The 23,129-nt window shown below is 42.9% G+C and overlaps 1 protein-coding gene across 3 annotated transcripts in view; it reads left to right on the forward strand.

Moving 5' to 3' along the window:
* Positions 1–23,129, forward strand: part of DEPTOR (DEP domain containing MTOR interacting protein) — a 186,230-nt gene that overhangs the window by 136,598 nt on the left and 26,503 nt on the right. The window contains exons 8-9 of one of the 3 annotated variants that reach the window (XM_054498936.2): positions 1,967–2,071; positions 20,099–20,308. In XM_054498936.2, the coding sequence (XP_054354911.1) occupies positions 1,967–2,071; positions 20,099–20,293 (300 nt within the window). In that variant the 3' untranslated portion in view covers positions 20,294–20,308. Of the gene's footprint in view, positions 1–1,966; positions 2,072–11,151; positions 12,384–20,098; positions 20,309–23,129 lie in introns of those variants that run through there. The other 2 variants (XM_063669041.1, XM_054498937.2) reach the window with 2 other exon arrangements.

The following is a 23,129-nucleotide window of genomic DNA, read 5'->3' on the forward strand; positions in this document are numbered from 1 at the left end:
TTAGGACTTCACAAGCTTTATTATTAATATAGCATTTAAAAGTTTTTTGATGTGTTCTTTGTTAAAGAAAAGATTTCCATTATGCACTTATTCTAATTGAATTGCAAATTTTAAGATTGGCTTCATTTGCACTTGCATTTACCTTAAAATCTAATAATTTTAGATTTTATTTCCCACCATTAGTAATTTAAATTATTATTAGATTTTATGGCCAATGGAAGTGCAAATGATGCCAATAATCCCTTCTGCATTATAGTTAATTCTAGAAATTATTTAAAACATTAAGGGAGTGTTAAGGTAGAGAAAGGAAACTGTGGGATAAATTGTTCTACCGTAGGCAGGGTGCTTCGACAATGTGAGCCTGCCTTGAGGTACACAAGCCTCTGACTTGCTGTGAGCAGCTCCGGACCACCTGCCCCTTCTTGGAGGTCCTTTAGGTTCCTTCTGTCTGCATTGGATTTCTTCAAATGGAATGAAAGTGCTCCTCTCAGCATCACCGCACCCACTCCCCTTCCCGTGTCTCCTTCTGTCAATCTCCTCGAATTCACGTTCATACCCTCTTCAAAACACTTCTCCTTCATCTTCTAACTTTAGTGGTATTACCTCAGGCTGGGGGAGAATTCTATCCACACTCAGTCACGCTGCAAACATTTGCTGAGGGCTACTTCACATTCTGAATGCTGAGGAGTTAATAGGAGAAAGGCGCTGACAGCATGTCTGTACCAGAGGAAAAGATAAACTCCACCTTCGGAAGTGAAATTGAGTATAATATACAAATAACAGCAAACTGTAAAGTAATGGAAGTGCCTGAAAATCTTGAGCATTTCCACAAAAATTTTCATTTGCCTCCCTGTTTTTCCTCAGTCTCCAGCATTCAAAAGAGAGTAGATTGTATTTTGAAAGTATTTATTTTTGATTTTTCATTTAAATGCCAACATTGTTAGTAATTGATTGTGAATGTGTTTCGGCTGTGTTTTGGTTGGGATATGTGTGAAAGATGTGGCTAGGAGCTGTCCAGAGAATTAAACTGCTAGCTCTAATAATGATTTCTATAGAAAAGGCCTTCTCTAATTCCAAACAACTTTTGGATTAGAGTCTACTTGTACATTGTGAACTTTATGTGCTTTTTCACTTTTCTTCCCCCCTTGGTGGAGAATATTGTGTTTTTAGAAAGCCAAGGCTAGGCTGGGCGCGGTGGCTCACGCCTGTAATCCCAGCACTTTGGGAGGCTGAGGCGGGCGGATCACCTGAGCTCAGGAGTTCGAGACCAGCCTGACCATCATGGTGAAACCCTGTCTCTACTAAAAATACACAAAATTAGCCAGGCGTGGTGTTGCATGCCTGTAATCCCAGTTACTCAGGAGGTTGAGGCAGGAGAATCGCTTGAACCTGGGAGGTGGGGTTGCAGTGAGCTGAGATTTCACTACTGCACTCCAGCCTGGGTGACAGAGCAAGACTCTGTCTCAAAAAAAAAAAAAAAAAAGCCAAGTCTCTTTATTTCCCACCATTAGTAATTTCAATAATTATGCTAGACTTCAATGACATTGCAGGATCAAGAGTGTATCATTTGGATACTGGGGAAAAGAACAAACTTAGAGTAGAAATTGTATCTGGAGAGACATTTCAACCACGTTACGACTTTTTCTAAACCTTCTATTGGAGTCTGACATTAAATTGTATAACAGCCTAAGAAAGAGAAAATCTTCCAGTTGTTTATTGAATCATGCCCTCATGGGAGCATCTTCTTTCTGCCAAACAGGTTAGATTTTTTTTACCACCTTTTCTACAGGGAGATGCCCGGGTTTGTGATAGAAGCAGTGTTCCAATCCCCTGGCAGGGAAGAGAGAAACGGAGGAAAATATGTCACGGTGTATACTTAATCCTGGGCTGGTTTTCCCTCCCTCAGAAGAATAAGCAAATTGCCGGAGACAGTCGGCTGCTTGCTAATTGTGGTTTTCCTCTCTAGATTGTTGGTGACGCTGTTGGCTGGGGTTTTGTGGTGCGAGGAAGTAAGCCATGCCACATCCAGGCTGTAGACCCCAGTGGCCCTGCAGCCGCAGCAGGAATGAAGGTACTAACGGGTCTTTCTCACCCTCTTTTATATCTGTCTTGGGTTCTTCATGCTAAATTGGCCATGATTCTTACTAGGGATCCAAACCCGTCTTATTTTGTGTCCTTTTCTATTTCTGCCCTCTCGTTCTTGTTCTCCAAAGTCTTTAACCTCTCCCTGGGTCTTCCCTCTCCTCTAATAAACATTTAGGAGTGTCTAGCCAGGTGCGGTGGCTCACACCTGTAATTCCAGCACATTCGGAGGCCAAGGCAGACAAATCACTTGAGGTCAGGAGTTCAAGACTAGCCTGGCCACCATGGCGAAACCCTATCCCTACTAAAAATAAAAAAATTAGCCGGGCATGGTGACACACACCTGTAATCCCAGCTACTCAGGAGGCTGAGGCAGGAGAATCGCTTGAACCCAGGAGGCAGAGGTTGTAGTGAGCCAAGATCGCACCACTGCACTCCAGCCTGGGTGACAAAGCGAGACTCTGTCTCTAAAACAAAACAAAACAACAACAACAACAACAAAACAACATTTAGCAGTGTCTAAATACCTCTAGCTTAATTTCATTATTTGGTGCCATGTGTACTTTTTCTCCTTAAGTGTTTTGGCTTCATTTTTGTCAAATTTCCTTTTCCCTTTCTGAATGGGGTTAAAATGAAGCCAAGCACATATGATATAGGAACCGGGAGAGCAAGTTTTCCTACCTCCCTGGTGTTTGGAGGTTTGGTCTCCAAACCTCCTCTGGTGTTTTACATGTTCCCCCTCAACCAATACTGAATTTGAAAAAGTATGTATTTCCCTTTGCTTAAATCTTTGTGTAAGAACTCCAATGCTTCTATTCTATGCAAGGTGTATTCCTGTGGGGTTTATGTATCCAGTAGCACATAATAGACCATACGACATAGCCAATATTGAGAAAAAGAAAACAAAAGCCAGGAACTTTGGAAGAGATCTGGAGATCTAGATCTTGGTCCTATTAGTTACTAGCTCATTGACTTTGAACAAGTTTTATAGCATCTCAGAGTCTGTTTTCTCCTCTCTGAAATGACAATCATACTATTTCCCATTGTTTTATGGATTAAATGTGTGGAAACCTTGATAAAGTACAAAGAGCTACACAAACAACAATTCATTAATGAATGAATTATGGAAGATTTTTGAAAATAACTTTTACATATTTTTTAGTACTAAAATGATACATATACATGCCAGGTATGGTGGCTCATGCCTGTAATTCCAGCATCTTGGGAGGCTGAGGCGGGTGGATCACTTTAGGTCAGGAGGTCAAGACCAGCCTGACCAACATGGTGAAACCCGGTCTCTACTAAAGATACAAAAAATTAGCCAGGCGTAGTGGCGCATTCCTGTAGTCCCAGCTGATCGGGAGGGTGAGGCAGGAGAATTGCTTGAGCCTGGGAGGCAGAGGTTGCAGCAGGCTGAGATCGCACCAATGTACCCCAACCTGGGTGACAGAGTGCGAGACTGTCTCAAAAAAAAAAAGAAGAAAAAAAGACACATATACAGTCAAGAAAATTTGGAAAATATATGCAAGCAGGAAAAATTAAAATTAAAATTACTTCTAATCTTCCCTAACTCAGAGATGACTACTGTTAACATTTTTTAAGCAGCTTTATTTGAAGTGTGTAATTGGCATCCTATAAAACGTAGCCATTAACATTTTGATTTATATTCTTCTAGACTTCTTGTGTGTGTATATATATTATTTACATTGTTTTTATTGATGAGGATGTTGAGGTTTTCTGCTTTGAAATACTTTTTATAGCACAGCTTTGTTCTATTGTCTGTGAAATGTTTCACAAGAGGGTATTTCTGTCTTGATTATCCGAAACCATAAGAGGATGCAGAAGGCTTAAAAGCTAAAGATCATTCCCCTGTTCATTTATTCAATACTTTCATCCTCTTCCATCAGCCTTTTCCTAGAGTAGCAATAAGCATGATTGGGATCGCCGCCTCTCTGATTTCCAGCATGAGCTCTCTGGCATTGGTTTGCATGCTGGAAAAAATAAGTGGGCAACAGAAAATGGCTCAAGGAAGCAAAGAGCACCTTTACTGCTTGCCCAGGTAATCAGCGCTGGTATGATTAGGGGCTGCTTCCGCCTTTTGATTTGAACACCTCACTCATGTCGGGGGGGCACAGGCCCTGGGGTCCTGTGCTCTGGAGCAGCCGTGGAAGCCCTGCTGGCTAAGGTGGTGCATGGCAGAGCCCTTCTACCTTCCCAGGACTGCAGCGGGCACAGCACCAAAGCAACTCAGAGTAGGAATGTTGGCCAGGATCATAAAAAAGCAAGCATTTGCATCCATGCCAAGGCTGAATTTTTCATTTTCTAATGGAACTCTTGGCTGGGGAAGGATTTTATATTTTATTTCCACAATAAAGTACCTAGCATAAATTTTTTTTGGCACAATGCTTCAGTTCTGAGTGTGCACTCACTCGCATGATGCTTTGGCTTAAAGAGCATTTCTTTTGAGGAAAGCAATGAATTTATTTACATTGCAACTAAAGACCTTGTTTTGCTTAGCCAAGTGTACAGTGAAATTAATTGATTTTAGTTTATCTTTGTTGATGTACATACATAACCATTCTGGGCATTGTCAACTCATTAACTAACTCTTTAATGTATATACCCTGATCGATGTTTTACCTGATATATTTTTTCAATTTCATAAGCTAATACTTCATATGGTTTATATGTTTAGTTTCTTCAGAGGTACACAGTGGTTTTCTTATGTTATAGAGCTTTACAGAGTTCATTAGAGCAGCCTTTCCATCACTGTATTATTACACAGTTCCCTGGTCCAGCAAAACATCTGTCCTGAGGTTCTCTGATCAAAGCAGTTTTAAACTGCCACATATTTTATCCCCCTTTTAGAAATTTACAAAGCACATTAGCATATTGAAAACTCTGACAAACCTGGCAGGAGGAAAAAAAAAATTGTTTAACATAACATTTTATCATTTAAGAGAAACACGCAAAAGGAATCTTTATCAGTGTTGTTGTTAAGATATAGCCCTAAAACCCTTCTAAGAAGATGCTTTTGGCCAAACTGCATTGGAATTGATATAAAGTCATACACTACTTAATGACAGGGTTATGTTCTGTGAAATGGGTTTTAAGGCGATTTTGTCATTGTGACCATCATGGAGTGTACTCACACAAACCTGGGTGGTATAGCCTACCACACACCTAGATATAGCCTATTGCTCCTAGGCTATAAACACTGTACAGCATGTTACTGTACTGAATACTGTAGGCAATTGTAACACAATGGTATTTGTGTGTCTAAACATAGAAAAAGTAATGAATTGAGCTATAATGTTATGACAACTGTGATGTCACTGGGCAATGGGAATTTTTTTTTAAAGCATTCTTTCTTTCTTTTTTGTTTTTTTTTTGAGACAGAGTCTGGCTTTGTTGCCCAGGCTGGAGTGCAATGGTGTGATCTCGGCTCATTGCAACCTCCGCCTCCTGGGTTCAAGCAATTCTCCTGCCTCAGCCTCCCAAGTAGCTGGGGCTACAGGCACGCACCACCATGCCGAGCTAATTTTTGTATTTTTAGTAGAGACGGGGTTTCACCATTTTGGCCAAGATGGTTTCGATCTCTTGACCTCGTGATCTGCCTGCCTTGGCCTCCCAAAGTGCTGGGATTACAAGGGTGAGCCACCATGCCCAGCTGAATTTTTTAGCTTTATTGCAATCTTATAAGATGATGGGAGGCCAGGCTCAGTGGCTCATGCCTGTAATCCCAGCACTCTGGGAGGCTGAGGTGGGAAGATCACCCAAGGTCAGGAGGTTGAGACCTACCTGGCCAACATGCTGAAACCCAGTATCTACTAAAAATACAAAAATTAGTCGAGCATGCTGGTGGGTGCCTGTAGTCCCAGCTACTCAAGAGACTGAGGTAGAAGAATCACATGAACCCGGGAGGCAGAGGTTGTAGTGAGCCAAGATTGCACCATTGCACTCCAGCCTGGGTGACAGAGCGAGACTGTCTCAAAAAAAAAAAAAAGATGATGGGACCACCATCATATATGCAGTTCGTAGTTGACTGAAACATCATTATGCAGTGCATGACTATACAGAGATATACATTTTTTTAGTATTACTGTTTGTTGGTTAAATTACAATGATAGCAAATACCATGTCCTTCCGTATAGTTTAGCTGCTTATATTCATTAGAAATTATTTTGTACATTATTTTCTTACCAAAAACACTGACTCAATTATTTCCTATTTTACCATTTCATAGAATAATTTCACTTACAAAGAAGCCATTTGTATAATCTATTTGTAAAGGCTTGTTCCCAGCAACCTGTCATTGCTGCTATCTTCAACTCGGAAAACTGCAGAGTTTGGGGTGTGTAGTCCTCAAGAAGGTCCTGGGGTGCCCTGTGGGAAGGATCTGCCCACTTGGGCACTGGTTAACCTGCTAGGTCTGAGTGGTGGAAATTGTCCAACATTCTGACCACATGCCTCCTTTTGGCATCTCTGACTGTCCAGAGCTGACCTAGGATAGTGTAAAGTGCCTCAGTGTCCCTTCCTACACTGAATGTCAGGCTCTCCCTTTAGTCAGGGTTCTCATTTTCTCCAGGTTTTGAATGGGGGCAGAACCCTGTATCTGGGCCTTTGTGGCCGCTCCATCCAGTGAGATTTTCACACTTTTGCTATGACTACTTTTTTTTTTTTTTTTTGAGATGGAGTTTCACTCTTGTCGCCCAGCTGGCGTGCAGTGGCGGAATCTCGGCTCACTGCAACCTCCACCTCCTGGGTTCAAGCGATTCTCCTGCCTCAGCCTCCCGAGTAGCTGGGATGACAGGCGTGCCACCATGCCCGGCTAATTTTGTGTATTTTTAGTAGAGATGGGGTTTCACCATGTTGGCCAGGCTTGACCAAGCATCTTTGAATTTGAGCTATTCTTATTTTGAAAGTTCTTTTACTTGAAAAATAAAATCTGTAAACGTCGGGCTTGGAGGACTTTTGTTTGGCACTACAATTCTAGAATGGAGCATGAAATATGGAAATCATCAAAAGTTTCATCAACCCATGCAATGCATTTACATCGAGAAGTTGTTTCCTGCATTTTTCCTTTGATGACTTTTCACTCATCCTTGAAGAATTTTATATCCAGGGCTTCTGGTTTCCTTTCAATGCAAAGGGGAAAGGAGCGAACGAGAGAAGGAACTGTCTCTTCTACGTACCTGACCCTGAGCCGTGCAAGGCTCTTTTGCTACAGGAGCTCATTTAATGTCAGCATCCAAATACTCATATCCTAGAGGAAGAAATCATCCCAGGAGGAAAAAAATCTGTCTCTTACCTCTTTGCTGCTACTTTGAAAGGGAAGCCAGTTCCTCCCCACAGTATTTTTTTTTTTTTCCTTTTTTTAGACAGAGTCTCACTCTGTCGCCCAAGCTGGAGTACAGTGGTACGATCTTGGCTCACTCAACCTCCACCTCCCAGGTTCAAGCGATTCTTCTACTTGAGCCTCCCAAGTAGCTGGGACTACAGGCATGTGCCACCATGCCTCATTTTGTATTTTTAGTAGAGACAGGGTTTCACCATGTTGGCCAGGTTTGTCTCAAACTCCTGACCTCAAGTGATCTGCCCACCCTGGCCTCCCAAAGTGCTGAGATTACAGGCGTAAACCACCATGCCCAGCCCCCAAGCTATTCTGTAGGTTACAGTATAATGGATATTGTGTAAACATTAACGTTGGTTTCATGTCACAACCTTGAATGATATAATTTTTTTAATCACATCAAGTCTAAACCCATTTCTGGACAATACTATCTAGATAACCTTATTTTACATGACCCTCTAGAAGACATCCTCTGCTTTAGTCAGGGAGAATTTTTACATTTCCGGAATACATCATGATTATGCTTATGTCTGCCTCTCAAGAAAATCTAATTAAGTGACTCAGGCACTCAAAATACTCTAATGGCTCCCCATTACAATAGGAATAAACTCAGATGTTTTCTGTAGTCTACAAAGTCTATAATCTGGGCCCTACTTATCATACCTTTATCTCCTTCCCGGCCTTCTCTCTGTTCCTCCCAGATACTGGGTTTGCTCCTGCCTAGGGCTGAATAGCTGGTTCCATTGTTGTCCTTCAAGTCTCAGATTAAATGTTAATTTTTCAGAGAAAATTTCCTTGAATACCCTGTGATATTCCTCCTGTCTTTCTCCAATTACTTCTCCTCTTATCACCATGTGGTCTTAGTCATTTTAGGCTGCTATATAGAACTGATGGCTTAAATGACAAACATTTGTTTGGGAAGTCCAAGATGAAGGTGCTGGCAGACCCGGTGTTTCGTAAGGGTCTTCCTTCTGGTTTGCAGTTGGTCATCTTCTCGCTATATCCCAACAATGATGATATAGCTCCAGTGAGTGGAGGAACACCAGGTTCTTTGTCTCTAGTCAAATTGGAAAAAATGACATGGACACACATGGAGTGGTTTTCAGAAGTAGAGAGTCTAATAGGCAAGAAAGATGGGAGGAGTCTGAAGATAGATGCTCCCCCATACAGAGACAGAGGGAGGGGGGCTCCAAAGCCAAAAGAGGAGACCCCAGGTGCCATGGATACCAGCCAGTTTTATAAGTAGGCTGGCGGAGGTGGTGTCTGATTTGCACAGGGCTCAGGGGATTGGTTTGACGAGGCATGTCATTCATGTAGCCCAAAAAAGCTTGCCCTCCCACCCTAGCCTTTTAATATGCAAATGCAGGGCACCCTGATGTTCTACACACGCTGGGATAGGTGGGGGCAGCCATGTTGCCAGGAACTTGTGGGGCAAGGGCAAGAAGGCCAGGGAATCGCCATGTTTGGATGGACCCAGTTTCTAATAGCCACCATTTGCATATTAAAGGTTGCTGGCCTGGCTGTAAGAGCTGCTTTAAAAACAAAAACTTCCCTAGGACCCCTTTTCCTCTCTATCTGCCTAAAATAACTTCTTAATAACTCTTACAGCAATGATATAGTACAGAGAGAGCAAGAGCAAGTTCTCTGGTCTCTGCTTATAAAGGCACTAATCTCATTCATTTGGGCTCAACCCTCATGACCTAATTACCTTCCAAGGCCCCACCTTCTAATACCATCACACTGGGGGTTAGAATTTCAATGTATGAATTTTTTTTTTTTTTTGAGACAGAGGTTCGCTCTTGTTGCCCAGGCTGGAGTGTAATGGCCCAATCTCAGCTCACTGCAACCTCCGCCTCCCGAGTTCAAGTGATTCTCCTGCCTCAGCCTCCCAAGTAGCTGGGATTACAGGTGTCTACCACCATGCCCAGCTAATTTTTTTGTATTTTTATTAGAGACAGGGTTTCACCATGTTGGTCAGGCTGGTCTCAAACTCCTGACCTCAAGTGATTCACCTGCCCCAGCCTCCCAAAGTGCTGGGATTACAGGTGTGAGCCACCATGCCTGGCCATGGAATTTTTTTTTTTTAAAGAAAGAGTTTCACCTTGTCACCCAGTCTGGAGTGCAGTGGCCTGAAGATGGCTCACTGCAACCTCCACCTCCTGAGCTCAAGCGATCCTCCTGTCAGCCTTCAAAGTAGCTTGGACCACAGGCACATCATGCCACCATGCCTGGCTAATTTTTGTACTTTTTGTAGAGATGGAGTTTCGCCGTGTTGCCTAGGTTGATCTCGAACTCCTGACCTCAAGTGATCTGCCCACCTCAGGATACCAAAGTGTTGAGATTACAGGCTTAAGCCATCACACCCAACCTCAATGTATGAATTCTGGGAATACTCAAACGTTCAGTCTGTAACACCTGTCTTATTTCCATCATATTTTTTAGAATCTGATTATATGTATTTATATGTTACTTGTCCATCTGTTCTCAATGGCTGTCTAAATGTAGAGCCCTTGTCTGTTTTAACTACTATATTCTCAATACCTAGCACAATTCTTGGCATTTAGTACGTGCTGGAAGCAAATTTACTAAACGATTCAATGAACTGATACTTCCAAAGAAAGGCTCAGGAAATACACTTAGTGACCACTAGCATTGTGTCCCCATGGTCTCTCAGTGTTCCAACAACTGCTGAAGGTGGGTGGGTAGTGTTCGCCTGACTTTACAAATGAGGAAACCGAGACCCAGCTTATCCCTTTCCCAAGGTCACCCAGCTTGTAAATGTCAGAGTTAGATTCAAATCTGATTTATCTCCCCCAACACCCACATGCTTCCTATTGTATTATTTCAAAAAATGCAAACCCATGAGGCAGAGCCCAACAGATGACATATTCTATTAAACCCTGAAATCCCTGGCAAACTGCTCATAGATGTGTGACCTTTCGTGTCTTCTGCAGAGAGAATTTGTATTCTTGTTGGAGTGCTCACGTGTTCACCTGGGTTGTTTTGGAGAAGATCAAATAAATAATTTTCATTCTTGGCATCAGCTCCTCACTTAGGTCAGGACCAGATCTAGCAGGGTCATCCAAGTGAAAAATCCCAAATCCTTACTTTTGGTAGTTTAATCAAACACTCGTCAGAGCAAACCATTCAGCCTTCAAGCTGTGAAGGAATTTGAGCCCTACTTACAAATCGGGAACAAAAGATATCCTTGCTTTTTTCTGGAAAGTTTATTTTTTCTTATGGGAATAATTAAATCCTGTGAGAAACAGTGTTCAAGTTTTCATGCTACCCTGTGCCAAGCCTCAAAGGGATTTCAAGCCTCCTGGCTTCTTTTCTTGTTTCCTGCCGTGATGAATTGATGGATGTGGACTTAATGGGGCCTTTTTTCTCTGTTTATCTGTTTCTTTGCATATTTACATAGAAACAGAACCATCTGAGTCAGAATAAAGAATTAGTGGCCATGATGTCCTTTTTTTCCTCTTTCAAAAATTTCTTATTTTTCATAGCAAGGAAAAAAAATGTCAAAATCCTGCTTCTTGGTCTTTCCCTCTGATGGCAACATAACTGTCTATTTCATGGAATTTTCCCCCTGAAGCAAGAGAGGCCAGGTTCCTAATTAATTTGGCCAAGATAATTTGGGCACTAAAGAAGCAAATTGTGGAGTAACTGTCCACACAAATGAGAAAATGCCTTCTGTGATTTTTTTTTTTCCCTAGGACATAGATCCTGAGGTGATGTTTTAAAAATATGTAGTTATAGCCGGGCATGGTGGCTCATGCCTGTAATCCCAGCACTTTGGGAGGCCGAAGCAGGCGGATCACCTGAGGTCAGGAGTTCGAGACCAGCCTGGCCAACATGGTGAAACCCCATCTCTACTAAAAAATACAAAAATTAGCCGGGCCTGGTAACACATGTCCACAATCCCAGCTACTAGGGAGGCTGAGGCAGAAGAATCGCTTGAACCCGGGAGGCGGAGGTTGCCATGAGCCAAGATCATGCCACTGCGCTCCAGCTTGCACGACAGAGCAAGACTGACTCAAAAGGAAAAAAAAATTTAGTTCCTTTCCAGTGGAGTTCAGGAGAGTCATATGGGATAAACGGCGTTGTTTTGTATGCGGTGCTATGTCTCACTTTTGCAGAGTTGTAGCTTCTCAGTTAACAGAAAATGATAGGGTCAATGAGCTACTGCTCACCATTGGGCATGACTGGGAGGAGCAAGATGACCACTTTGCTGTGAAGCAGTGGCCTGAGAGGACGGCTTCTCAGGGTCTCATCACAGAGCCCTTTTCTGCTCTGTGTCCTTCCTTTGCAGGGATTCTTCTTCTGTGCCAGGCTCTGATGCCCTCAGTAATACAGCGATAACAGTGCACAGTTCCTTGTTCAGTCACTGTTCACTGACCGCTACCATGTGCTAAGCATTATGTTAGACCTTCATGGGGTTTATAGCCTAGAGAGGAAGATAGACATTTTTTAAATGCACAGCTTTTGGCCAGCTTTTGTAGCTCACACGTGTAATTTCAGCGCTTTGGGAGACCGAGGCAGACGGACCACTTGAGGTCAGGAGTTTGACACCAGCCTGGCCAACATGGTGAAACCCCGCCTCTACTGAAAATACAAAAATTAGCCTGGCATGGTGGCCCATGCCTGTAATCCCAGCTACTCATGAGGCTGAGACAAGAGAATCGCTTGAACCCAGGAGGAGGAGGTTGCAGTGAGCCGAGATTGCACCACTGCACTCCAGCCTGGGCAACACAGTGAGGTTCTCTCAAAAATAAAATAAAAAATAACCGGGGACTGTTGTGGGGTGGGGGGAGGGGGGAGGGATAGCATTAGGTGATATACCTAATGCTAAATGACGAGTTAATGGGTGCAGCACACCAACATGGCACATGTATACATATGTCACTAACCTGCATGTTGTGCACATGTACCCTAAAACTTAAAGCATAATAATAATAAAAAATAAAATAAAATAAAATGCATACCTTTTAAGTGTATAGATTGGTAAGTTTATCAAATGTGCACACTGGTGTTACTCTTAATCAGAACACAGAACACATCTGTCCCTCCAGAGAACCCCTAGTGCCTCTTTCAAGTCAGCCTCTTTCAGCAGAGGCAACCACTGATGAGATCCTGTCACAAGAAATTAGTTTAAGCTCTTAGAGTCAGACAGAATATTGGCTCCACTCCTCAAGCCCGTGTAACTTTTGGCAAATTGTCTCCTTTCTCTGGGCTTCCTTCTCATCTGTTAACTAGGGATATGTGTGGTGTCTTCCTCGTAGGGTTGGTGAGGGATTAAAGGAAGTAATGCACGCAGGGCCCCTCATGCCGGTCAGCCATGTCGTCCTTCCCTCCTTCGCCACAGTCTGAATACATGGGCACATCTCAGAGGCATAACCAGCTTGTGAAATAAATCTGAATAATTCTTCAGTCTTGGAAATATGTCTTGAGTTCTCTGAGGTTCAGCTTTCCCAGATCGAGTTGCCCTCTGCCCTGTCACCCTGGAATCCTGCCCAATCTTACCGTGTCCCCCAAGTTCCTGTTCCTAACCTCATCTAAGTCACTGCCACACTGCTCGTTACTGAGGACCAAGGTCCTTTCTGACTGATTTTATCGGATGTCACCTTCACCCCGGTATCCCCCATCACCAGCACTGCGTGTTTCCCCACTTTCCAAAATCTCCAGAAGCATCTCTGACTTCTTCCAGTTATTTTTTTGTTTGTTTGTTTTTTCTTGTTTGTTTGTTTGTTTTGAGACAGAGTCTCACTCTGTCACCCAGGCTGGAGTGCAGTGGCATGATCTCGGCTCACTGCAACCTCTGCCTGCCAGGTCCAAGCGTCCTCAGCCTCTCAAATATAGCTGGGACTACAGGCACATGCCAACACACCCAGCTAACTTTTGCATTTTTAGTAGACGTGGGGTTTCACCATGTTGGCCAGGCTGGTCTCAAACTCCTGACCTCAAGTGATCCACCTACCTCAGTCTCCCAAAGTGCTGGGATTACAGGCAAGAGACACTGCACCCAGCTTGTTTTGTTTTTTGAGACAGGGTCGCACTTTGTCACCCAGACTGGGACTGGAGTGCAGTGGTGTGAACGTGATTCACTGCAGCCTCCACCTCTTGGGCTCAAGCGATCCTCCCACCTCAGCCTCCCAAGTAGCTGGGACTACAGGCATGAGCCATCACACCCAGCCTCCTTCTCATTCTTTTCATCTGACACATCACATTCCCTTTGTCTTATGGCCCATGTTTGTGTTCACTTAGGGCTTGAGTTTCTAGTTTGTGACTGGCAGAAGGGCCGCTGCCAAAGAGCCCTGGCTTAAGTGTCAGACATGGGGGGTTTGAGTCTTAGCTTCGCCACTTTTACAGGACCAAAAAAAATTACTTAACCTAATCTAAGCCTCAAATTCTTCACCTTTAAAATGACGCTGGCCAGACATGGTGGCTAATTCCTGTAATCCCAGCACTTTGGGAGGCTGAGGCAGGTGGATTACTGGAAGTCAAGAGTTTGAGACCAGCCTGGCCAACGTGGCGAAACCCTGTCTCTACTAAAAATACAAAAAATAGTTGGGTGTTATGGCATGTGCCTTTAATCCCAGCTAGTCGGGAGGCTGAAGCAGGAGAATCACTTGAACCCAGGAGGCAGAGGTTGCAGTGAGCCGAGATCACGCCACTGCACTCCAGCTTGAGTGACACAGGGAGACTCTGTCTCAAAATAAAATACAATAAAATAGGGCTGATAATAGTCATGATTAAATGGAATATGTGGGCCGGGCACGGTGGCTTACACCTATAACCCCAGCACTTTGGGAGGCCATGGCAGGCAAATCACCTGAGGTTAGGAGTTCGAGACCAGCCTGGCCAAAATGACAAAACCCCATCTCTACTAAAAATACAAAAAATTAGCTGGGCATGGTGGCAGGCACCTGTAATCCCAGCTACTCAGGAGGCTGAAGCAGGAGAATCACTTGAACCCAGGAGGTGGAGGTTGCAGTCAGCTGAGATTGCGCCACTGCACTCCAGCCTGGGTGACAAGAGTGAAATTCCGTCTCAAAAATACATAAATAAAAAATAAATGAAATATGTGTCCTAGCTCAGTAGCTGGTTCATAATCAACAATAAATATTTCTGGGTGTCATTTATTATATTGCTTATTTAAATAATTGTGTTACTCAGAGTCTTCTGGCTGATTGTTGCTTAAATACATTTATATTTGCAAACAAAACACAAAGTAACAAAACAGTAGCTAAAAGGAGATAATGGAGAGGGTCTATGTAATCACATGTTTCTGCCATATTGCAGTATACTATTCCAATTCTTTCTAGTCTTAGAAAAGCTAAGTCTAGGTTTCTCATTTTTAAATAGCAATAATAATTGCTTCATGGCATAGTGATGAGGATAAATAAAAAAGTGTGTATGAGGTATCAAGCCCATGCCCATCATGTGATGGACATTCAGTGAACACTGTCTACTATATTTCATCAAATAAAAGATGCATGGATTGTGGCTGGGTGTGGTGGCTCAAAACTTTAATTGCAACTCTTACGGAAGCTGAGGTGAGAGGATCACCTGAAGCCAGGAGTTTGACGACCAACCTGGGCAACATAGCAAGACCTCACCTCTACAGAAAAAGTTAGCCAGGCTCGGTGGCACGTAGTCAGCCACTACTGGCATGTAGTAGTCCCAGCTACCTGGGAGGCTGAAGTGGGAGGATCACTTGGGCACAGTAGTTCAAGGTTACAGTGAACTGTGATTCTGCCAATGCACTCCAGCCTGGGTGACAGAGCGAGACCCCATATAAAAAAAAAAAAAAGATGCATGGATTGTAAGCTATGCTTTGATTTCAGAGTTGCTAAAATGTGCATCTAAAAATCAACAAATGCTGGTATTACAAGTTCAAGCCCCATTGACTACTACATTCGTATCAGTGGGTTCATTTTTGCTAATTGCTAAGTTTGTTTAACGTTTTGTTGACACTAAACATTTTTATTCACAACAGTAGGAAAAGTTCTCTTTTCCAAAGCAGATACATGGAAATTTTTTTAAACATCTTGGTACAATCCTGTGCTTCTCCTAAATTGATCTGCTATGGGTTTTTACTCTGCCTTTTAACTCTTTGTGTTGGATCCTTAAAGACAGTAAGAAGGGCCAGTTCTGAGAAAGGGGCAGTCTTGAGGTTCCTAAAGCCTCAGAAGCTTAGGCAGCTACTCTGTTTTTCCAGGTCACATCCAAATAACTAGTGTGAGGCCAAATCTGTCACCCCTTTGGAGGACTCTTCAAAGCTAGATAAGTCCTAAAAGTGTCCCCACTTTTTGTTTTTTTATTCATTTAATCTGTTTTAATTTTTTTTTTTCTAGAGATGAGACTCTCCCTATGTTGCCCAGGCTGGTCTTGAACTCCTGGGCTCGAGCAATCCTCCTGCCTTGGCCTCTCAAAGTGCTGGGATTCCAGGCATGAGCCATTGCACTCAGCTGAAACTGCCCCCACTTGTAAAGTCAGGGACTACCCTCGACTGACCTGTACCTGGAAGAGATTCAAAGCTGATCCAACCCAAGCTAGACATCTTTTTTCAAAGATGTACTCTTGAATTTATCCATGACAGTATCGGTCAGTTAGGAATGCCATAATAAACCACAGACTGGATGGCTTAAACAACAGATTAATTTGCTCACAGTTCTGGAGAATGGAAGTCTGAAGTCAGGAGCCAGCATGGTGAGGTGGGCCCTTCTCCTGACTCACAGAGGGCCACTTTCTCACTGTGTGCCCACAAGGAAGATAGAGACAGTGAGCTCTTTGGAGTCTCTTCTCATTAGGCCACTAATCCTATAGGGACCCACCTTTGTAACGTCATTAACTTTAATTACTTTCTTTTCTTTTCTCTTTTTGGAGACAGAGTCTCACTCTGTGGCCCAGGCTGGAGTGCAGTGGTGCAATCTTGGCTCACTGCAAACTCTGCTTCCCGGGTTCAAGTGATTCTCCTGCCTAAGCCTCCCAAGTAGCTGGGATTACAGGCACGCACTACCACGCCCAGCTAATTTTTGTATTTTTAGTAGATATGGGGCCACCACACCAAGCCTAATTATTTTCTTATTCCACATACAGTCACATTGGGCATTAAGACTTCAACATCTGAGTTTGGGGTGGGATGGCACAATTCAGTCCATAGCAGTGACCAACCCAAGTATCTTGGGAAGTAAAGATAAACATGAGAGTGCCTTTACTATATCTGCTGGGATGTTACCTAGATAAGATTCTATATATCAGTTACAATTAGCTTCATTTATGACTGTCATAAATCCTCCAAAACAATGATTAGTATTATTTTAGTATTTTGAGTTTTTTTGTTTCTTTGTTTTGTTTTCATGTCAAAGCCAGAAGGAAGCCAGTTCAGGGCTGAGCTGTGTCTCCATGGTTTCGGTCACCTATTTTGTTTTTTTTTACTTTGCTTGGCTTCCATTCCCAAGGTTACTTCAAGATCTGAGATAGCTGCTAGAACTGTAGTGATTAGGTTTGCATTCTAGCCACCCAGGAGGAAAGAAGGGAAGCAGAGGGCACTATCCTTTTTTAAAAAACACATCTCATTGGTCATGGTTGCTCACGCCTATAATCCCAGCACTTTGGGCGGCCGAGGTGGGCGGATCACCTGAGGTCAGGAGTTTGAGACTAGCCTGGCCAACATGGCAAAACCCTATCTGTACTAAAAATACAAAAACTTAGCCAGGCATGGTGGCATGCACCTGTAGTCCCAGCTACTTGGAAGGCTGAGGCAGGAGAATCGCTTGACCCTGGGAGGTGGAGGTTGCAGTGAGCCGAGATTGCACCACAGCACTCCATCCTGCGTGACAGAGCAAGACTCTGTCTCAAAAATGAATAAATAAACAAAAATAAAAGACACCTCTGGAAGTGGCACACATGACTTCTTTTACATCCCATTAGCTAGGACATAACCACACATGGCTGTACTTAGGTGTGAGGGAATCTGGGAAATGTAAAATTTATTCTGGATGGCTGTTAGGGGTTGAATTTTGTCCCCCAAAAAGATATATTGAAGTCCTAACCCCGAGTACCTCAAAATCTGACTCTCTTTAGAAATAGGGGCCTTACAGAGGTAGTTAAGTTTAGATGAGGTCATAAGGGTGGGCCTAATCCAATATGACTGATGTCCTTCTAAGAAGGGGAAATTGGCCACAGGGACAGACATACTCAGAAGAAAGATCATGTAAAGACACAAAGGGGAATTGTCCATGTGACTGGAGTGGTGCATCTATAAGCCAAGGAGTGCCAAGGATTGTGGGCAGACTCCAAAAGCTGGAAGACACAAGGAAGGATGCTCCCCTAGAGCCGTCAGAGGGAGCATGGCCCGCCCTGCTGAACCTTTGATTTCGTACTTCTAGCATCCAGAATGTGAGACAAAAAAAATTTCTGTTTTTAAAACCATCCAGTTTTTGGTACTTTGTTACTGTAGTCCTAGGAAACGGACACAGTGGCCATGTGTCCAGAAAAATAATGGGGGTTCTATTAGAAAAGGGGTCGGGGCATTGGATACAGGGGAGAAACCAATAGTTTCTGTTATTGACTGGAAAAAAAATGTACAAACATCCTTCGACAAGTATTTATTGAGTACCTACCGCATATAGTACACTGTGGCAGGTACTGAGGCTCCAGTTGTGAGCAAAGCCAGTGAGGTCCCTGCCCTCAGGGGGCTTCAGATCTAGTGACAAGACAGATATTAATGACTTGCAAATATTTAATTACAAGCTACGTTAATCCACACAGATTTTAATTAAATGTAATGTTTAATTACAGACTGTGATATGTGCATTTGGCAGGAACGTTACAGGGTAAAAGACGGATTCTCAAATACATATTTTGGCATATTTGGACATTTCACTCATTTTCAGAATTTTGTGATGAAGACTGTAAAGTCAAGTGTTGGGTCTGTCATTTTGCCTTTAGCTTCAGAGTCTCTTAATTCCACCCACCATTTTTTTTTCTGCCAGATGAAATCAAATATTGTTGGCATTCTAGTTACAGCTTATGGTTCTCCAAGGAGAGCCTGTGAGAGAGAGAGAAATGATGGAAAGCCAAAATGGGAAAACGTTTGTTTGGCAGAGGGTCAGATTACTGGAACAGGAATTATGGAGCTTCAGTTGATTGAATGCTTTGTTTTGCACATTCCTGTTCCTCCTCCAGTCTCTTCCAGCTCAGTAAATATCGTTTCCATCCACCCAGTTACTGGGGCCAGAAACCTAGAAGTCATGCTTGCTTTTCTCTTTGCCCTCCGATTATAGACACTTCCAGAATGCATCTCAAATGCATCTTTCTTCATTTCCCAAAATCCAAACCACAATCATCTCTTACCAGTACACTGTGGCTCTAGCTGGTCCCCTTTCATCTACTCTTGCACACTTATCATCCGTTCCCCACCAAGCAACCAAAGGAAATCAGGAAATGATGCCACTCTCCTGCTTGAGATCCTTCATTGCTTTCCCACTGCATCCTTACCTTGACCCAAACAGTCATGCCTGACCTGCCCTCCTCCTTCCTTACCTCCATTATAGCTTTTTAGCTCCTGAAACTAGTGGTAGCTTTCCCTCTTAGGGATTTTAATTTTTTTTTCTTTTTTTTTTTTTTTTTGAGACTGCGTTTCACTCTTGTTCCCCAGGCTGGAGTGCAGTGGTATGATCTCAGCTCACTGCAACCTCTGCCTCCCAGGTTCAGGTGACTCTCCTGCCTCAGCCTCCCAAGTAGCTGGGATTACAGGCATGTACCACCATGCCCTGCTATTTCTTTGTATTTTTAGTATTGACGGGGTTTCGCCATGTTGGTCAGGCTGGTCTCGAACTCCTGAGCTCAGGTGATCCTCCTCCCTCAGCCTCCCAAAGTGCTGGGATCACAGGCGTGAGTCACCGTGCCTGGACTGTCTTAGGGCATTTGTATGTGCTGTGTTTTCCTCCTGGAATTCTTGTTTCATGGCTTTTCACTGGGTTTACATGTTTTACACCTTAAATGTCTCCTCCTTTTTAGTTAGAATGGTACTATGGTCTAAATGTTTGTGTTTGCCTCCCACACCCAAATTGTTATATTGAAACCCAATCCCCGATGTGAGGTATTATAATGGGGCCTTTGGAAAGTGCTTGGGTTTTGAGGGTGGAGCCCTCATGAATGAGACTATTGCCCTTATATGGAAGCCCCACAGAGCTTCCTGGCCCCTTCCTCTGTGTGAGAACACAGCCAGCAGGTGCCATCTATGAAACAGAAAGTGGGCCTTCACTAGACTCCAAATGTGCTGGCACCTTGATCTTGGACTTTGCAGCCTTCAGAACTATGAGAAATAAATTTCTGTTGTTTATAAGCCACCCAGTCTATGGTATTTTGCTGTAGCAGTCTGATGAGACAGATGGAAAACTTTCATAGCATTTCTGCTCACAGCTCGTTGGTTGGAATTGTGTTGCGTGGTCACTTTAAGGGGAGCAGGGAACTCGAGTATTTCAATTTTCATTTTAGAGGGCAAAAGAAACAGAGATGGAAGTGGGGTAAAGTGAATGACACCTAGAGTACCTGCAGAGCTCCTCATTACTCTCTTTCATAATCCTTGTATATTTTTTCTTCACAAATACGTATTTCTCATCTTGCTTTTTTTTTTTTTTTTTTTTTTTTAAGAGACAGGATCTTGCTCTCTCATCCGGGCTGGAGTGCAGTGGCACAGTCACAGCTCACTGCAGCCTCAAATTCTTGGGCTCATGGGATCCTCCTGCCTCAGCCTACCAAGTCACTGGGACTACAGGTGCATGCTATCATGCTCAGTATTTAACCCCTCTGGAATATATGCTGTACGTGTGTAGGAATAGTATCTAATTGGTGTTTTACTATATGTCCAATAAATGTTTGTTGCATGACTAAATTAATACTTCTGTTACTAGGGACAGTGTATATTCTAGTCTAGACACTCTCTCTACCTTACTAGAATAAAAAGCTTGTGTGATAGCAGATAGCTGGCGGAATTTCATTCAAGTACCTACAACACTACATGACATTTAAGAGGTGCTGAAAATTTTTTAAAAAAGATCAGTTGGTTGAGTCTATTTATTCACATCTTACTATTTCTAATATATGAATTAAATTCTTAAAAGTTTATCCTCAAACCACTATCATAATCTAAGACAAATATAAAATGTACTGGAGCTCAGCAGTAACAAGATAATTTATATGAAAATCCCTACCATTTTACCTGGTACTAAGTTGGTACTCATTTTTATGTTCTAAAAGACTTTGAGCATGTCAATGAATGTCCAGACAACGTATTATTTCAGTCAGATACAGAGGCAGACAGCACTGAGCATGTTTGTATTGCTAAAAAGGTAGTTTTTTTCATGGAATATTTTTGGGCCCTCCCACCCCCAACTTTTAGTAGATTTCGTGGATAACTGGTGAAAATAGTTAGTTCTAAGATATATTAGAGCAATATTTATTGAGTTATCTCATGTGCTAGGCACCATGCTAGGTTCATTTTCTCTGTTTTATCCTTTATAACAATCCTGGGATGCAGGTATTAGCTCCATTTTTACAGATGAAAAAAAAGAAAGTTCAGAAATTTGCCTATCATATATGAATTCAGATATGCCTAGACTTTGATCTCATGCTTTGGAATTGTTATTGTACACTCGTGGAACTGATTATCTTAAGAGAAGGTATTGGCCAAAAATACCTTTCCTATTATAGGAGTTTAGCTGATCTTCAGTTGATCTTGTGGTAACAAGCATATTACATTCGGGTTCATTCTGCATTGGCTCTTGCTGTGTAGGTATATCCTCTGAGAACATAATGCTGCTAGATGGTGTTTTGGGGCAGTGATAAATTCCAGTCAATAACATTTTTAAAACTTAAAGGACTGAGCTCTAGAAACTAGAAAGAATCTGTGCTTGTCCTTGAACTTTCTGTATCCCAAGGATTTGAGCAGCCCAAATCTGTTGACCTTTAGGATGCATGTGATATTCAGAATTTTAGCCTGTCTCCTGAATGAGTATTTTCTGTTGGCATGAAGTCCAAAAGCATGAACTCTAGTGTCTCATGTTACCAAGTGTAGATCCTGATGATGTGGTTATAGACAGCCTGCAGCAAAGTCTGTACTAAGCCTCATCGGACACCTTGTTCCACTCTGGGCTTTAGAGTCTGGTTTTTCCTTATTCTGTGTTTTGTCTGACACTGGTTCAAGTTCTTATTCTGAGTTTCATAGTTAGACTTGTCTCCCTTTGCCCTAAGACTTCATTTCCTTCCCCATCCGTCCTCCAGTCCCCATGCGTAAATACACTCTTCCACCAGTACCACTGTGGAATGAGAGGTCAGCATCTGCAAAAGGCCTCCAGACTGACAGGAACCAAGGATGTCTTGAATCCAGCAGGCCCAATCTGGGCTGATGTGAATTTTTTGGTCTTTTGAGATCACCTTCAAACTAACTTCTAGGAAATGAAGGAAGCCATTGACAATGCTTAATGGGCATGGGGTCAGCTTTTGTTCTTGGCTCTTATCTAAGATTTTGCATTGGATTGCTTTATACATGAAAATATATTGGGATAAAGATAGTTTCATCAAAAATGTGTTTGAAATCCACCCATACATAAATATCTTTTGAATTCCCAAAGTGCTGTTTGTTTCTACTACCAATAATCAGAAACTTAGAACTGGAAAGATTCCTCTGGTTCTTAACATTATTTGGAGGTCGTATGCTTCCTTCAGAATCCAATAATAGCTATGGACCCTATTCTCAGGAAAAAGGTGGGCACGTGTGTGTACCATATTTGCACAATTTTTTTTTTTGAGACAAAGTCTTGCTGTGTTGCCCAGGCTGGAGTGCAGTGGTGCGATCTCAGCTCACTGCAACGTCCGCCTCCCAGGTTCAAGCGATTCTCCTGCCTCAGCCTCCCAAGTAGCTGGGACTACAGGTGTGCCAGGCTAATTTTTAGTAAAGATGGGTTTTCGCCATGTTGGCTAGGCTGGTCTTGAACTAGAGACCTCAGATGATTCACCTGCCTTTGCCTCCCAAAGTGCTGGGATTATAGCATGAGCCACTGCACCCAGCCACAGTTGCATAATTTAATGTTGTTAATGGAGTATCTGAAACTTATCCAGGATCCCAGGGTAAAAATCCTCCAAACCTAGCATTCTATTTTTTTTTTTTTTGAGATGGAGTTTTGCTCTTGTCACCCAGGCTGGAGTGCAATGGTGCGATCTCGGCTCACTGCAACCTCCACCTCCTGGGTTTGAGTGATTCTCCTGCCTCAGCCTCCCAAGTAGCTGAGATTACAGGTATCCACCAACATGCCTGGCTAATTTTTGTATTTTTGGTAGAGACAGGGTTTCACCATGTTGGACAGGCTGGTGTCGAACTCCTGACCTCAGGTGATCCACCCACCTTAGCCTCCCAAAGTGCTGGGATTACAGGCATGAGTCACTGAGCCCGGCCAAGCATCCTAATTTTATAGGTAAGGAAAGTAAGGCCCAGAATTGAAATGACTTATCCAGTGTCAATTGAGATAAACAGAAGTAGAATCTGATCACTCCTGAGCATGCTGTTAAATAAGTTGTGTGAAATAGACCCACTTCAGGGCCTGGCCCATTGGGCACTCATAATATAAATTTTCCATCCCTTCTCTGTCCTCTGTTCCACTTCTACTATCATAGTTGTTTCAGAGAC

Source organism: Pongo pygmaeus, chromosome 7, assembly GCF_028885625.2.
Source record: "Pongo pygmaeus isolate AG05252 chromosome 7, NHGRI_mPonPyg2-v2.0_pri, whole genome shotgun sequence".
In the NCBI taxonomy this organism is placed as follows: Eukaryota; Metazoa; Chordata; class Mammalia; order Primates; family Hominidae; genus Pongo; species Pongo pygmaeus.